Source organism: Felis catus, chromosome D2 (assembly GCF_018350175.1).
Source record: "Felis catus isolate Fca126 chromosome D2, F.catus_Fca126_mat1.0, whole genome shotgun sequence".
Lineage (NCBI taxonomy): Eukaryota > Metazoa > Chordata > Mammalia > Carnivora > Felidae > Felis > Felis catus.
Window position 1 is genome coordinate 87410315 of NC_058378.1, and position 17143 is coordinate 87427457.

General features: G+C 58.3%; 1 protein-coding gene across 4 annotated transcripts in view; it reads left to right on the top strand.

The window, feature by feature from the left end:
* KNDC1 (kinase non-catalytic C-lobe domain containing 1) overlaps window positions 1–17143 on the top strand; it is a 66107-nt gene that overhangs the window by 30427 nt on the left and 18537 nt on the right. For 2 of the 4 annotated variants that reach the window (XM_045040913.1, XM_019814037.3), the window contains exons 10-18: window positions 4680–4838; window positions 6735–6812; window positions 7398–7491; window positions 7988–8150; window positions 8228–8916; window positions 9252–9396; window positions 10405–10502; window positions 11352–11740; window positions 15985–16014. In XM_045040913.1, the coding sequence (XP_044896848.1) occupies window positions 4680–4838; window positions 6735–6812; window positions 7398–7491; window positions 7988–8150; window positions 8228–8916; window positions 9252–9396; window positions 10405–10502; window positions 11352–11740; window positions 15985–16014 (1845 nt within the window). Of the gene's footprint in view, window positions 1–4679; window positions 4839–6734; window positions 6813–7397; window positions 7492–7987; window positions 8151–8227; window positions 8917–9251; window positions 9397–10404; window positions 10503–11351; window positions 11741–12571; window positions 16015–17143 lie in introns of those variants that run through there. The other 2 variants (XM_019814038.3, XM_023241157.2) reach the window with 2 other exon arrangements.

Sequence of the window (17143 nt, forward strand, 5' to 3'; positions counted from 1 at the left end):
ATTTGGCAAAATTCAACACCCATTCATAATAACAACAACAAAAACCTGAGAAAAATACAAGTAGAAGAAACTTTCTCAGCTTAATAAAAAGCATCTACACACACATGCATGCACACACACACACACACACACACACACACACCCTATAGCTAACATCATACTCAATGGGGAAAGACTAAATGCTTTCCCCACGACTGGGAACAAAGCAAGGATGTCCACTCTCACTGCTCCTACTCAACATACTGCTGGAAGCGGTAGCCACTACAATAATAAAAAAAAAAAAAAAAAAAAAAAAAAAAAGCATGTAGGAAGCATAAAGACCAGGAAGAAGAAATAATACCATTCGCAGAAGACCTGTCTACGTGGAAAATTCCAAGGAAACTCACAGAATCTACCAAAGGACTCCTAGAATTAATAAGTGAGTTCTGATATAAGATAAACATTCAAAAATAAGTTATATTTCTATATATTAGCAATGAACATGCAGACTCCAAAATTACAAATACAGTGCGTGCTCTCAGCACTAGCACCATCTCAGAAACCTCCAGGCCATGAACCAAGTGGAGGAAGAAGTAAATGCACAGGCTGAAGCATAAAAGAAGAACGATGAGGCAGAAGTTCAAGTAAACCACTAACTTGTGCACCCATGGAAGCTACGGGAGGGGAAGCAAGGAAAGCCAGAGGCCAGGGACCCTGGCACAATTATTGGACTGCACACCTACTTTCTAGATCTTGTTTCAGAAACAAATGGATCTAGAAACACCCATCGTCATCTGATCGCAACAACCACCTTTGAGAGACCCACCTTGCTCATACAAAAACAGTCCCTTTTGGTCTTTTGCCCTGGACCTGTGATTTTCAGGACTAATCCTGTACTCAGAATGTAACATGTGTACAATAAATCATTTCTTCTATTGTCCTAGCTGAAATATACATATAAATATAAATTTAATTAAGATACAAACTTTATGTAAATGTACAATCACTCAAAAATTGAAATACTTACATGTAATCTAACCAAGCACACACAGGACTCAATGCTGAACGCTACAAAATGCTGACAAAAGAAATCCAAGAAAACCTCTGGGATGGAGAGCCAGGCAGAGAGCTTTTATCCTTGACACCAGAAGCAGTATCCTTACATTTTTCACAAAAGGAAAAGTGGGCAAAATGAACTTCATCAAAATTAAAAACTGACCAAGTGGGATTTATTCCATGCCTGAAAGGCTGACTCAACAATGGAAAATCAGTTAATTTAACACATCACATCAATGGGCTAAAGAAGAAAATTTGTGTTTGTGTCAATAGACGCTAAGCTATTGATGAAATTCACTACACATTCAGGATGCAAGCTCTCAGCAACCTAGGAATGGAGGGAAACTTCCTCAACTTGATGAAGAACATCTACTAAAACCTACAGCTCACATAATTAATGGTGAGGAAACTAGATGCTTCCCCCCTAAGATTGGGGAAAACTCAAGAATGTCATTCTCACCACTCCTATTCAACATCATACTGGGATTCCTAGCTAATGGAGTAAGACAAGAAAAGAAAATGTGTACAGATTGAAAAGGAAGAAATAAAACTGTCTTTGTTCACAAGTGACATGATTGCCTATTTAGAAAATCCCAAAGAATCAACAAAAATCTCCTGGAACTAATAAACAATTTTTTAAGTTTATTTATTTATTTATATTGACAGAGCGAGAGGCAGGGGAGAATCCTAAACAGGCTCTGCACTGACAGATGCAGGGCTTGAACCCACAAACCATGAGATCACGACCTGAGCCAAAACGGAGTGTTGGATGCTTAGCTGACTAAGACCCCCAGGCACCCCTAATAAGCAACTATAGCAAGGTTTCAGGATAGCAGGTTAATATGCAAAAGTCGGTTGCTTTACTGTTTACCACCAGTGCACAACTGGATTTTGGAAATTCAAGCACAATGCAATCTACATTCATACCAAAAAAAATTACTTATATATAAATCTAACAAAATATGTATAAGATCTATACGGAAAACTGCAAAACCCTAATGGAAGAAAAGCCTACATAGAGAGACATTCCATATTCATGGATAGGAATATTCAATACTGTTAAGATATCAGTTCTTCCAAATCTGACGTATAAATCAAATGCAATTTCAATCAAAATTCCAGCAAGTTACTCATGGATATCAACAATCTGATTTTAAAGTATGTATGGAGAGATAAAAGACCCAGAACAGCCAGCAAATATTGAGGGAGAAGAAGAAAGTCAGAAAACTGACAATACCCAATTTTAAAACTTACCGTAGAGCAATAATGGTCAAGCCAGGGTGGTGTTGGCAAAAGAACAGACAAATAAATGGAACAGAATAGAGGGCCAGAAATAGACACACACAAATAGAGTCAACTGGTCTTTAACAAAGGAGCAAAGGCAATTCAGTGGAGAAAGGACAGTCTCTTTAACAAATGGCGCTGGGACAACTGGAAGTCCGCGTGCAAAAAAAAAAAAAAAAAAAAAAAGAATCTAGACAGAGACCTTGCACCTTTCACAAACATTAACTCAAAATGGATCACAGACCTAAATGCAAAATGCAAAACCATAAAACTCCTAGAAAATAACGGAGAAATCTGGCAACAACTTCTGGGCGCAACACAAAATCATGATCCATGAAAGAGAAAATTGATGTTAGACTTCAGTAAAATTTCAAACTTCTGCTCCACAAAAGATATTATTGAGAGTGAAAAGACAAGCCAGGGACCGGTAGAAAATATTTGCAAAGCACACACAAAGAGCTCTTAAAACTCAGCAATAAAAAAGCAAACAACCCGCTTAAAAAGTGGGCCCAAGGTCTGTGCAGACCCTCACGGAAGAAGACAGCGTGTGGTTAAGGAGCATGTGGAAGATGTTCGACCTCCTGTGGCACCTGGGATTGCAAAACAGGAAGCGGCCCCTGGGCCCCGGCTGGAATGGCGACAACCCAACACCGACCACACGCGTGCCGGCCAGAATGTGGGGCCGCGCGCGGGGGCTCTCGCTCATCGTGGTGGGCACAGCCCTTCGGGAGACAGCTCGGCAGATTCTTTGACCACCCTGCAACCCAGAAACTGCCTTCCCGGGTGCTTATCCTGGAGAAACGAAACGTCCGCGCAGAATCACGCACACGAACGACCACAGCAGCTGTACTCAGAATAGCCCCAAACTGGAAACAACCCGGATGTCTGTCTGGGGCGAATGGTAAAACTGTGGTCCGTCCACACCATGGATTGCTACCCAGCAGTCAGAGCAACGGGGTATTGATAAGGCAGCAACCTGGAAGGATCTCCACTTAATTAAAAGCCAATCCCAAAAGGTCACATATTGTGTAATTCCCTTTATGTGAAATGGCACAATTAAAGAAACAGAGAACAGATGAGTAGTTGCCAGGGATTAAGTACACGCGGCTGAGGGCTGTTGCCCTGCCTCATGCAGCAAGCGCTCTGTACCTTGATCGCGTGGATGCCTCATCCTGGCTGGGACGTCGTCCTGCAGCTTTGCAAGATGTGACTATCATGCAGAACTGGTCCGGGGTACACAGTCTCTCTGGGCTGTTTCTTACAACTGTATGTGAATCCATAATTATCTCAAAATTAGAGGTTTAGCTTTTTAAAAACGTTCATAAGTATCTACAGCTGATAATTTCATTCGTGCGTGACTGTCGTGCACAGTGGCCTGTGCTCCTGGCGGTGGGAGCGCTCCTAGAGGGCACCGCTGGCACTGCCCCTGCCCCCGCGCACTGGCACCACTTGAGCAGCTTGAAGGTGGCCTCGTGGGAGCGTCCACACTGGGGAGATCGGCACACGCGGTCTGGTCAGCTGCATAGACTTAACGAGGGGACGGAGGAAACGTTAACGATGCAACTGAACGCAGAGGTGCTCCGCGCCTGCCGTGACCCTCCAGAACTGCTGGTGGCGGGACAGCGGCGGGCTTACAGCAGCGAAGCTCGCACCGGGCCTTCCTCGGGTCGCTCTCATCCCGCCAGTTGAGTTAAATGAAAACGAAGCCGGCAACGCCTGTCGGGCCACCTGTGTGACTTCCGGGACAAGAGCTGGAAAATCAGTGCCCACGTCCCGTGACACCCCTTGGCTCTCTACAGCTGACAAAAACGAGTATCACACTTTACCCTCTTTTTTAAACTGTGTGCTTCCCATCACTTGCATCAGGAACGTTTAGAGTAAACTGATGTGTGTAGACACGGGTATTTTTTTTAACGTTTATTTACTTTTGAGAGAGTCCAGACTTAACCGCCTGAGCCACCCAGGTGCCCGAGGAAGGTGCTGTTGCTCAGAGAACCTGCTGCTAAATAGCAGCACACTGCTGGTTTGGGGGGCTCCTGGCCTCTGAACCCGGAGCCGCGGCCTCCAGCTGCCCGAGGACAGCGGAAGGTGGGAGGGTCCCACGGAGGCCTCAGGTCTTGGCTGCTCACACCTGAGGGTGATGACCCGGGAGTACTTGGTAAGCACGCAGGTTCCCAGGCCAGTCCCCGCTCCCCCAGGGATCTGACTCAGGGTCTGGCGGACCTCCAAGCTCCGAGGAGGTGCGAACCGGGGGCGCGGATCAGAGCCACCGTCCTGCTGGCGCCCCGGGTGCCCTTGGGGGACCCCCGGGTGGGGACGTGCTGCTGAGCAGGGCTGGCCTTTCCCTCCCCCGCCCCCAGGCCTCCGTGTACTGTGTGGCTGCGGTCCTGTGGACGGCAGCCAAGTTCAGTGTTCCCCGAGACCACAAGCTGGCCCTGCCTCGCAGGCTCAAGACCCTCCTCTTGGACATGGCTAGACGCAGCGCCCAGGAGCGGCCGTGTGCGGCAGAGGCCATCAAGGTAAGCACACTGCAGTCGGGACCCCGGCTCACAGTCCAGGGCCTGAGCGATGGCCGACAGGGGACCCAGGTTCTTGTTTCCAGGAAGAGTGGGCACTGGACAGACGGCCATGGGTTTCATTTGCGAACAGGCGGGAGATGATGTCTGCTGCTCACCCCCGGACCACCCCATTGTCTCCGTGGGTTCGCCGGGCCAGGGTGGGTGAGGAACGTCCTGGGGCCAGCCCAACCCCTGCCCTCATGCCCTGCCAGACGGGACAGAGGCTTCTCCCCAACAACCGACTTCCCACAGCTCCTCTGAGGGTCTCTCGGCCTCCCCTCTGATCTCTCCAGACTGGGCGGGGGCCTGATGGGGCCGGATCCTGACCCTCCCAACAGTGCCCGCGTCTGCCAGCAAGAGCTGGACGCCTGAGGGGGAACTGGGCCACTGTCTCAGTGACGGAGAGGCCACAGGAAGGCCACCCTGTGGAGGGAGAAGCCCTGTGCCGGCCTCCTCTGCCCCTGACTGCCCTGCTTCACCAAGTGAGGAGGAGCCCTGTGTCAAAGAGAGATACTCAGACATCAGCTACGATGCCCAGACACGCTACCCAGCAGCCACAGACAGACAGACAGCCGGGGGACGGCTCGCAGGGGAAGGAGTTGTGCTCTACTCCAGATCTGCACGGAGGCGGCTGGAGGTTATGGGGAGAGTAGGGACACAAGAGGAAACTGCCCCGGGGCGGGTCAGCACCAGCACATGGACGCTGGGAGCCAGGACCCACCCTTCCTGACGGTCGAGCTTCGGGGGATCAGGCATAAACCCCTGAACAAGACCGTCCTGGGTCGTGAGAGTCACATACGCCCCACAGGGGCGGAGGAGGGGTTCACAGACGTGACCTTTGATAGTAATTGCTCTAAGGCAGGAGGGCATAGCCTCTGCCTGGCGTTGGCTCGAACAAACTGAGGTTTTCCGGGCAGGAGCCTGAAGGGGTCGGGGCCGTCCCTGACTTCGGCCGCCCCAAGCCGCGCTCTGGCTGGCCAGCCTCTGTGCAGGGCTTGGTTGGGGCTCCCGCCAGCAGTTAGGAAATGACATAGGTGTTCGGGGGAGGGAAGGTGCTTACACGGTAGCTTAAAAAAGAATCTTTATCTTTCTTTATCTTCACTATCAATACCGTCCATGACCCCAGATGAAAAGTAGACATTCTCATCAGTGACATTCTCTCCCCAAATATCAGAATGTTTGAGCTTGTAGAGTCAGTTCCCAGGGGTCAGCTGCATTTTCAGGGTCCACCCCCCATCCCAGAGCGTTTCTTCTTGTGCACGCACAGGCGGGGCACACGCACAGACGCGGGGACAGACAGCTGGCTTCAAACCTGCCTGGGCCCCATCCACATTTGTCCTGCAAGCAGCCACTGCCTTGTTGTCAAGGTCACCGAGGACTCGGGCCTGCCTGGGTCAAATTGCAGTTAATTGGAAATGTCTACAGAAGTTTTCTCTTGCCTGTTTTTTTAGGTTGCAGTTTTGGGGTTTGCTGTCTGTGCATGTGGGAGCTGACTGGTCTGCCCCTAACTCCTCTGTGGTTCTGTAGCATCACCTGTTCTTGAAGTCTTTAGAGGGACAGGCTGGAAAGGTCATGTGTCATTGTGCCCTCCTGTCCGGCGCTGAGGCAGCCCCTCAGCAAGGGGTGGGGGGCATTTCTGTTCAGCCTTTATTCCTTCTACGTGGGGCTGCAGAATCTCATCCCCGGCTGCCCGAGGCTGGGGTCTGCTTCGGGTACACGAAGCCCCCAGGCCCTCCTCCCTGCCGCTGTGCACTCTCTCAAGGGCTCCTGCCCAAGGCGTGCTCCCCTCTACGTTTGGAGTGACGTGGGCCCGGCCTGCGGCCTCCCAGATGCCGGACACGGGGCTCCTTCTTTCAGATATGCAGCACTTACCTCCTTCAGCGAGGCATGGACAGCAGGAAGATTTTAGCCCACCTGAGGGCGTCCACCTGCAAGGTAAGACGGTGCCCTGCAGAGTGTATGTGAAGCCCCCTCGGTGCTGTGCTGGGGCCCGGGCCCTGGGGAGACGAGGATGCTGGTTCTTGCTGTTTACTGTGCAGGTGGAGGGTGAGTTTAGGAGGGGGGGGGGGGGGCATACCCCACAGTGACCCTCAGGCACAAGTGGCTGTCAGCCTCCTGGGCCTGTGGACCCGGCGGGCCCCGTGGATGGCAGACAGGCACACACACTCCCCCGCAGCGACGGTGCCCTAGAACCCTACCCACACTTTGTTGAATTGGGAAGCAAGCGCCCCCAAGGCTCCCACTGGAAAGAGAAGCAAACCAGGGGGCACCCGGCTGGCTCAGTCGGGGGAGGAGGGGACTCTTGATCTCAGGGTTGTGCGTTTGAGCCCCACACTGGGTGTAGACATAACTGAAAAATAAAATCTGAAAAATAAATAGAGAGAGAAGCAAGTCCAGTGTGTGAGCCAGTGCCAGCTCAGAGCTCCACTGAAAAGGCGGGGAGCGCTCCACGGCGTCCACTCGGGACCGCCGGGCCCCTGGACTCACCTTGACTGGGGCCATCCTGTTCTTCTGCCTCAGGTTGACCAGGAGGAGGAGACCATCGGCCTCCAGAATGCTCTCTCGGTGGTGGAGCTGAACCCCAGTGCGATGCCGCCTCCCAGGCCCAGCTCAGGTGAGCCGCCAGGGCCTGGCCCTTCCTGCCCCCGACGCCACGGCTACCCCCACTGCTGACCCCCCAGCCCTGAGCGGCACCCACAGGCAGCCACCACGGGGCCCCGGAGCAGGGTGTCCAGGACCTCCTGGCGGCCTGGCTGTCCACCTCTGGTCTGACGGCCCTGTCACGCTCCTGTGTCCACATCCACGTGCCGCTGCCCAGCTCCTGTCCTGCCCCGTCTTCCCCCCAGCCTGCCTGTCATGTCTGGGTGGTAACCCCCATCCTGCAGCACAAAGAAGACCCCCTCCTCCCGTCCGTGGCCTTCTCCGTGGCTCCTAGCTCCACCACCCTTGACCCCGGCCGCCTCAGGCCTGTCAAAGTCCCCTTGGAGCCCCGCCGGGGGGGAGGGGTGCAGCACCCGCGGGGGCGGGGAGGAGCCAGCTCACCTTATGGCAGAGGTGGGAGCTGCTCCAGGGCATCTCGAGGCCCGCACTCACGCGGAGTCTGTCCCCAGGCTTTGTTCAGGTCGGCGGGGACACCAGGCTGGTGGCAGTGCAGGGGCCCGTGCCCACTCAACCCTCCTGCTGCGAAGCGGCCGCCTCCCTGCCGGCCGCCTTCACCTCGGCAGCCACACACTTCAAGCCTATTGTACTGACACCAGATGCAGGTGACGCCAGGTGAGCAACCCCACCCCGGAGCTGGCGGGGTCCCCGAGCCCTTCCTCAGTGCTCTCTCCTTCTCTCTGTGCTCTCAGGGACCGGGAGGGTGCTGCGAAGCAGGCTCCCGAGACCCATGGAGCAGTCCCCAGCCAGCAGATTCCTGACCAGCTGGTACCGGGTGCCGGACCACAGGGAGCAGCCCCAGAGCCTCTCAGAGAGTCCGTGCTGAGAGACACGGGCCAGGGGAACCCCTGCACCCCTCCCCCTGCCCCGGCCAGCCCGCCGGAGGAGGCTTCACCAGCGATGCCCGCATCTTCTACGGCTGTCCCACCCCTGAAGGCACAGGTGCCCCCCACGGAGCAAGGGCCAGACCCAGTAGCCCTGCCTGGAGCCTCTTCCGAGGGCCTCAGGCCTCGGCCCCCAGGGTCCAGTGCAGCCCGCCATGACCTGGGTCACCCAGCCAAGCCGCCCAGGAGCAAGGCCACTGAGGGCCCAGGCCAGGAGCCGGGGGGTCCCCCGTCAGCCCCAAGGGACCCCTCCCTGGCCAAGGCGAGTCCAGACAGCCCCAAGGGCACCTCGGTCCCAGAACAGGATGACCAGGCCCCAGACAGTCACCGCGAGCGGCCCCTGCCAGCAGACCGCAAGCTCTGTCCGCCCAGTGTGGACGCCTCACCCCTCCCGAAGAGGACGGCCTGTCCGTCGCTGCAGGAGGCCATGCGCCTCATCCAGGAGGAGTTTGCCTTTGACGGCTACTTGGACAACGGGCTGGAGGCTCTGATCATGGGTATCACGGGGGGGACCACAGGGCTCCCCGGAGCAGCCCCAGGACCAGGGAGAGGCCATGGGGGGACGCAGTACACTGTAGGGGGCCCGTGTGAAGGGGGAACTGGGGTCGTCACAAAGAGGGGGCCCCCCACTCATCCATCTGCACCAAGAGCTCAGGGAGCAGAGCTGAGCCCCCCAGGATTCGGCCGGCAGCAGAGTCTTAGGCAGGAAGAGGGACTTAGAGCCCTGGCGCCCCCGCCCGGCCCCCTGCCAGCTCCTTCCGCCCTGGAGAGCGGGGAGCACAGAAGGTGCTCTCCCACGTGGTAACTGGCCGCTGTCATTTTGCAAACCCAGGGGAATACATTTACGCCCTGAAAGACCTCACCTACGCCACATTCTGTGGGGCCATTTCGGAGAAGTTCTGTGACCTGTACTGGGGGGAACAGTTGCTGCACAATCTCTTCCACGTGGTGAACGGGAGGGCATCGCCCCCGGAGAAGTGAGTCCCCCACCCTGGGGCCCTGTTCCGCCTCCTCTAAGCCCTGGGCTGCCTTCCCTGCGTCCCCTCCCACCCCCCTGGGCTCCAGCTCCCCGCCCTCCCCAGACTCGGCTGTCCACCCGGGTCCCCCTTGCCGGGCCTGCAGCCCGCCCTGCGGGCGCCGGGCTCCTATGGGCAGGGAGAGAGAGTGTGGGAGGCACAGCCCCTGCTCAGGTACCGGCCCAAGGAGGCGGAGTGACCCGGGGCCCGGAGGGGAGGACGCCCCCCAGGGAACGGGTCATCGCTGGGTGACGGCAGGTGGATGGGGACCCTCCCTGTGCTACCCCCCGCCCCCCGCCCCTTCAGAGACTGCCCTGCTGCTCTTCTGCCGGGGCCGGCCCACCCCCTCCTGGAGGACTGTCCACAGCGATGTGGGGGGTGCTTGGAGAGGCCCGATGCCCCGACACCCAGTCCCTGAGCCCCAGGCACACCCACAGCCCTCCCCGCCCCCGTCCCCGTGACTGCACCAGGCAGTGGGAGCCGCGGGACCGCCCTGCGGTGTTCACTGCCCGCCCCGTGCAGACAGGTCAACACCGCTGAACACCCCAAATCGGTGCCTGCCCCCCCACCGGGTCCCAACACTCACAGGCCCACAGGCAGCCAACGCCCCGCATTCTCACAGCACTGACCTCCAGAAAGCCCCGTGCCAATCATTTGGGCCCCTTAATTGTTCTGGAAGGAGGGTGCTCTGTGACAGCCTGTGGCCCGCAGTCAGGGTGTCCTCGGGAAGCTGGGTGGGGCCTCTGCTAAGTGGTGTGTGTTGGGCGGGGGGGGGTGAGGGGGGAGGGCCAGGTCACCGGTGGGCCCCCACCGCAGCCCAGGTGTGTTTACGTGGGGTGAGCTCTGGGGGCTTCTGCACATCCGCCCAGAGACTCCTGCTGGAAAGCAGTGCAGGGAAGCTGTGGCGTCGTGGGAGGCCGACGGGCCGGGCCACAGGGGCGTCTGAAGCATCCTTCCTTCTGATGGCAGCGCTTCAGAGGAGGCCGTGTCACAGCCCCAGGGTGACGGGACTAGCGCTCCAAGTGGCTGCTCACTGTCCAGCAAAAGGCCGTCGTTGCACGGGGCGGGTAAGACTTGGGCTCCATCGGGGCAAGAACTCTCCATGGCGGGGTCCACGTTGACTCTCTTGGCGTGGCTGGGTAATTCCAGGAGAGGCTTCCCTTTGCCCCGGGGTACCCCAGTGTCCTCTCAAAGGCACCCAGAGCAGGGCTTGCCAGCTGGGGACCTTGTGCCAGGAAGGGGGGCTCTCCCACGCCCGCAGGTGGGTGGCACACAGGAGCCCAGTGCATTGGGGGCCGGGTGGTCACATTCTGCTTCCTGGAATCACTGGCCAGCGGCCTGGTGATGGGACAAATCTTTGCTTCTTTCCTGGAAACATGGGCCAGTTAAAGAGTCTGAGGGTTATTTTCCTGGATTGTTAGCACAGGCTGCAGGATGCCGGAAATCTGTGTAATTTCACGGATACCGTGGGAGTGGGGCATGGCTGTAGGAGTCAGGCTGCGTGACTGTGATCACACGTGTCGTGGCCATCGGAGCGGGTGGCGAGCACAGGCACCTCACCCCACCCTTCTCTGCGTGCGCACTCCAGGAAGTTTGAGAGCAAAGTGAGGGCACCCACCGGGCCCCCAGCGCCCTGCTGGCCCTCCGTCCAGTCTGGTTCCTCCTCATCTACACACAAGCAGCTCACGACCCAGGGGTCTCCTCCCCCACCCCGGGACAGCCCGTGTTGGGAGGGGATCTGAGGGATCCTCCTGGGAGGCAGGACCCCTGCCCTGAACCCTCAGAACCCTCTTCAGGGGGGCACCCTGCCATCTCGAGGGGCTCGTCTGAGCGCAATCAGCTTCTCTGTAAAGAGTTGGTGATGGACCCTGCCACTCGAGCTGCATTTTCGAGGGTGGCCATCCTCTCCTGCGCAGGGAAGGAGAAACCGGCCACCGCTCGTGTCAGCCGAGCCCCCTGCCCGCCCCCACCACTGTCCGACGTGGACGCAGACGAGCTCTCACGGGGTAACTTTGAGGTGGGATTCCGGCCTCAGAAGTCTGTCAAAGCCGAGCGGGAACAGCAGCCGGAAGCCGGAGAGCACGGGCAGCAGGGTGGGGGCCCCGAGGCAGTGGCCCGGCTGCCCCGGCCCAAGGACGGCGGCCTGGCCGTGAACCCCGGCCCGGCGGACCTCCAGAGCTGCAGCCCCGGCTGGTGCAGTGCCTTCTACGAGGCCGACTGCTTCGGCGCCGACGTCTACAGCTACGTGCAGGAGTTGGCAAGGCAGAAAGCCGGTGGGGCCATGGATGCCGATGCCCAGAGCCCGGTGAGTCCTGGGCCGCTGCCCGGTGCTGGGGGAGGGGGTGCAAGTCCCGCGTGGCGGCAGGTAGTGGGGCATGGTGTGCACAGAGCCCCTCCCCGTGCCCCATTCCATGGCCCCCACCATGGCCACCACCAGCGCCCCCCTCTGGCCTGGGCATCCCCTCCACATCTGGGGTAGGAAATGGCTTCTGTCTCTTTGTGAGCTGGGCAAGTGGTCCACGCGTGGCGGGAGAGGACCTCGTGAGGGCGACCACAGTTGGGTTCGGGCCGTGTCTCTGGCGGGCCAGGCAGGTGCAGCTCCCTCCCCCCAGGCAGCCTCCTGCCCCTTGGGCAGCGCACCCACCGCGATGAGAAAAGTGCCGTGCACGCCTTGCCCATGGCAGTCCATTCAGGCCGGCCCCGGGCTCCATCTGGCCTGGCCTGAGCTTCTCTTGTGAGCAGCCCACCCCTCCCCCCGCGCTATCCTGGTCAGGGCAGCCCAGGCTCCTCCCGAGTCAGCAGGGTGACAGGAGGGCACAAACCTGAGAGTGGCCAGGCCAGGCCAGTCCTTAGGTGAGGGCAGCGCCCCAGAGATCGGGACCCGAGGTTCCCCATAACCAGCCGCTCTGACCTGGGCTGTAGCCTCCCCCTGGGACCAGGGGCTCCCACGGAGGCACACAAGGTGCGACACCCCCCCACCCAGCAGAGCAGACGGGAAGAAACCGTCAGCGCTCAAGCATCCTGCCCTGGCGCCTCTACCCGCCCCTGCTCCACTCACCTCCTCTGGCCTCCAAGCACAAGCCCCAGAAACGTTGCGTCGCCCCGGCCCTCACAGCACCATCTGAACCTTTCCCAGGTGTTTTCGCCTTGTTGGCCTCCGGCCACTGCCTCAACTTGGCTGCACTGCTCAGCCCTGCGCTAGACAGAGGACGGGCCCTGCCTGGTCCTGACGCACGTGTGGACGGCGGCCGTGCCCTGTGGAGCCGTGCCGTTCCTCCCGGCGTCGTGCCGCAGGCCCTGCATGTGCCGCCTCAGGCAACAGACTCGGAGGCCTGGCCTCGCGCGCTGGGGGCCTCCCGTGGGGACCCGGTGCACAGGGTGGCCCCCATGTAGGGCGCCCTCCTCTGGGACCACACGGAAGCTTCACGCCACTGTGCTGGAGTCCAGTGCCGCGGGCAGAGAGGACAGCTCCCAGGCCCGATGGCCCCCTTCCTTCCACTGGGGGGCCTGCAGACCTCGCTCGCACTTCCTTTTCTGTAACGTGTATTTGCCCTCGGAGCTGCTGGATGTTCTCGCCCCGGCAGCCCTGGTTCTGCACCCGCGGGGGCCTTTCCCAGAAATAGAAAGTGAACAGACTACAAGGGGCAGAAGGTGCCAGCACGACTGTGGGCCACATCAGACTCCCGATCTTGGGAAACGGAGGGTACGGGGCTTGCACAGGTGGTGAGAGAACAGAGCGGGCACCAGCGACGGGGTCACGGCTCATGACACCCCAAGACGAGCATAGGCCTCGTCACCAAGAGTGGAACAGCTTCCCCTGACGCAGGATCCTGAGCGTCCCAATGCTCGTCCCCATGAGAAGAGAAGAACCCACAGACCGTGAGCGCTGGGAGGCGGTGAGGAACAAACACGCCTCACGGAACACTCACGCGTCCACACTTCCCGGCTGTGTTGCTGATAGGGCCCAGAAGCAGCAGTGAGCACACTGTCCTCCAGTCAGAGGGACCAGGGCTCCGGGGAGAAGTCACCGACCCCGGGACGCGTGAAGATGAGCTGGGGCATCTCGTGCCAGAAAGTAAGGCGATGACGAAACAAGACGGGAGACGTCCAAAGTCAGAGGAAGCAGCTACAGAGCTCCGGTGCCCGGAGCGGCAGCAGTCTGAGAAACTAAAGGAACCACGCGGGTCTGTTTTCTGACTCGAAGTGGCGCGTACCCACACGTCCGCACTGAGACAGGTGGCTGACCGAAAGGAGAGCAATGGCCCGACGGTGCTTCTGGAAGAAATCGAAAACCCACCCTTAAGTTCACGTGGAATCTCAAGGAAGCTCAAACAGGCAAAACGATCGCGACAAAGAAGAACAAAAGTGGAGGATTCGCACCTCTGGTTTCAGAACTTGTCACAAAGCTGCCACCGTCCCCACCGTGTGGTCTCGGCACGGAACAGACGCACAGGCCCGTGGGGCAGGATGGAGAGCCCGAAACAAGTCCCCGCCGACGCGAGTGCTGACAGGCCGCCAGGCCCGGCCAGCGGGCAGAGGGCAGAGGGCAGTCCGCACAGCGAACGGCGCCGGGAAGACAGGTGTCCAGCTGCACAAAGGAGCGGTCGGGCCTGGACCATACGGCACTTTCAAAAATTAGCCAGAACATCGGAGACCAAAGCACAAGAGCTAAAACCCATGGAGGAACACAGGGGAGGAGCTGGGTGACACTGGATTTGGAAATGATTTCTTGGACACGACACCAAGATCGCAGGCAACGGAAGTAAAAATAGATTCACTGGACGTGATCAAAATGAAAACCTGCGCATCAGAGGACGCCACCAAGAGAGTGGGGAAAGCAGTTACGAATCCCACGCCTGAGAAAGGCTCGGGCTCCAGAGTGCGTGGGGAACACAGAGGACTCCGCAAGCACCGAACAACGGACGACGGACTTGCACAGACATCGCTCCGAAGAAAACACACAAATAGCCAAGCTCACGAAAAGGTTGCCCGGCGTCGTGAGTCGTGAGGGAAAAGCGAATCAAAACCACAGCGAGGCACCACCTCGCACACAGTAGGGTGGCCGGTACCAGAATTTGGAAAAGAAAGAAAAGAACACGTGTTGGGAAGATGAGAAGCTGGAACCCTTGCGCACGGCTGGCGGGAACGTAAAACGACGCTGCCGCCGCGGAAAACGCTGGCGATCCCTCCAAAACCTAAGCACAGAATTATCAGTGGGTCAGCAGCCCCACGTCTGTGCACCCGGAACAGCCGAAGGCGGGGTCTCGAGGGGACGCGTGCGCTCTGTGTTCCCAGGAGCCAGCAGGTGCGAGCCGCCCAAGTGTCCGTCAGCGGATGAGCGGATAAAGAAGATGTACGATATGCGCACAGTGGGACGTCCCCCAGCCTCGCGGGAGGGAGACACCCGTCACGCGCGGAGGAGCCCCAAGGGCATGATGCCCAGTGACAGAAGCCAGAGACAAAAGGACAGGCCCGGTGTGACTCCACCCTCGCAAGGTCCCCGGAGCCATCACGTTCACAGCCACAGAGAGAGGACAGTGGGCGCCAGGGACGGGGGAGGGGACGGGGACCTGATGTCTGATGGGGGACAGACCTTCCAGGATGGGACAGTCCTGGGGATGGGGGGGTGAGCACACTGGATGCCACGGAACAGCTCGATGAAAATTTGTTAAAATGGTAACTTTTATGTTATGTTTATTTTGTCACAAAAAAATTTCTAAATAAAAATTTTAAAATTGGTTGAGAAAAAAAGGGGAGCGACGACCATTGGTCCCGGGGACCTGAACTGACACCTGCAGATGTCACCATAGGTGAAGCTCTGAGTGACAGAGAAGACACGGGCAGCATCCCTGGGGAGCCCCCTTCGCCCGCCCCTCAAGCCCAATCCACCACCGTCCCACCACCCTGGCCACAGCGGGACCGCGAGCCAGGAGCCCCACTGACCCGGGGGACAAGGGTGGCAGCCAGGGCAGCTCACGGTGCCCACACCGACTCCCCCGACAGCTGTGGGGACGGGGGGATGAGAAGTCCAGCTGTGCCGCCTGTGTCGGAGGTCACCTTCTGCGGTTACAAGTCATGTCCTCTGACATCACAGGTCACGCCTGCTGGGCGGCTATGGACCGGCTGCCCTGTTTCCAGCCCCTTGAGCTCAGGGCCACAGAGGGTGGCTCTCACCTGTGCGAGTGCCTGGCCCAGGCTGACGGGGCCCTGTCCTCAATTCTGTGTTGTCTTCAGGGTGGTGGCCCCTTGCAGGGAGATGCACCCCCTGGCGAGCGTGGGTGACCCATGCACCGTGCACAGACTGTTCTTGAAAGTGGGCTCGGAGACGTGCTCAGCCCAGGAGGCTGCTGGTGCCCGCGTCCGTTCTTATCCGGACCATGACCCTGTGGTGGGGACGAGGCTCCCCAGGCCTGCCACCACTGAGACTGGGGCCCGGTCCCGCGGTCCTCGGCGGGCGGCTCCCGCGGGGGATGGTCTGCAGGAAGCAGGCAGTTTGAGGGAAGCTGTGGAGTGACGTGTTTTCCCTTCTGTTCCTGCTCGCCCGGGAAGGCGTCTCTGCTGGAACCCGAATGCCGCCAGGTGAGTTTCCTGTGCCCTTGTCTACATCGCGGGTGGGCTGGATCAGGCCGCCGGTTTCACGTTTCTCTCTGAGAACCACCGTGTCTGTTTCAAAACAGGAGCCCCAGACAAACTCGAAGGGTATAAAACAACCATTAGACACACTTCCACATTTGCTGCCCAAACAGAGCGAGTGTGCAACAGGTCAGGCGTTGGGGTGGGGGGTCAACCAGAGGGCATCATGTTCCCTCCGTCCGTTCCTGACCGCACAGCAGCACCTGCACACCCAGTGCGTGCCGACTGGCGCCCCAGCACGTGCCGCGAGTGGGGGCCAGGAGCTGGCCTTCCGCGTGGCCGCAGCATCTCCGAGGCGGCACACGCAGCGCGGAGGTCCTCTGTTGCCCTTCGCCTGCTGTTAAAACGGGCTTTGCTTTCAGTGCTGAGGTGAATGGTGCTGATCTCGGTTCATCCTGTTATGCCCAGAATTTGTGATCCCCAAAGACCACCAGGGAGCCGAGTCCGATGCAAAAGCAAAGAGCCTTTATTCGAGCTAGCTCGAGCTCAATCCCCTACCTGCACCGACGCAGGGGTGAGATGCCGGGGAGAGAGAGCGAGTTTCAAAAGCACAAAGGTTTTATAGGGGTCTAGGGGCAGTTGGTGAGGTAATGGCTGTGGCCTAAGCCGATTGACTGGGGAAGGGTCATGGCCTCGGCCGATTGGCTGGGGAAGGGTCGGAGTCCTGTTACGCAAGTGGCCGGGCATGTTTTGATCGGGAAGTTTGAACGGGTGAGCGGGAGGTTACTCAAGGGGAGGAGGCGAGGTCTGAGGTTTCTGTGATTTTCCCGGAAAGGGGGCCATGTCGGGGACATAGTCACTCAAGGTGGAGGACACAGAACAAGATGGAGTCGGCCGGCGTAGACCCGCCCTTTCAATCCCTCTTTTCTCTCTTTGCCTACAAGTTCTGGCTTTTCCATCTTCCTTCCGACTGTGGTTCTGTCTCCTTCCCAGCACTGGCCAGCTTTCAGTCCTGTGTAAATCAAGGGCCATGGTGTGTGATGAAAAAAACCCTCACTTGAGTTCGGCCAGGGGAAACGCCTAACCTCGAATGATCCTGGGTGTTTTATTTAGACGCAGCCAGTCCGGCTCAGCC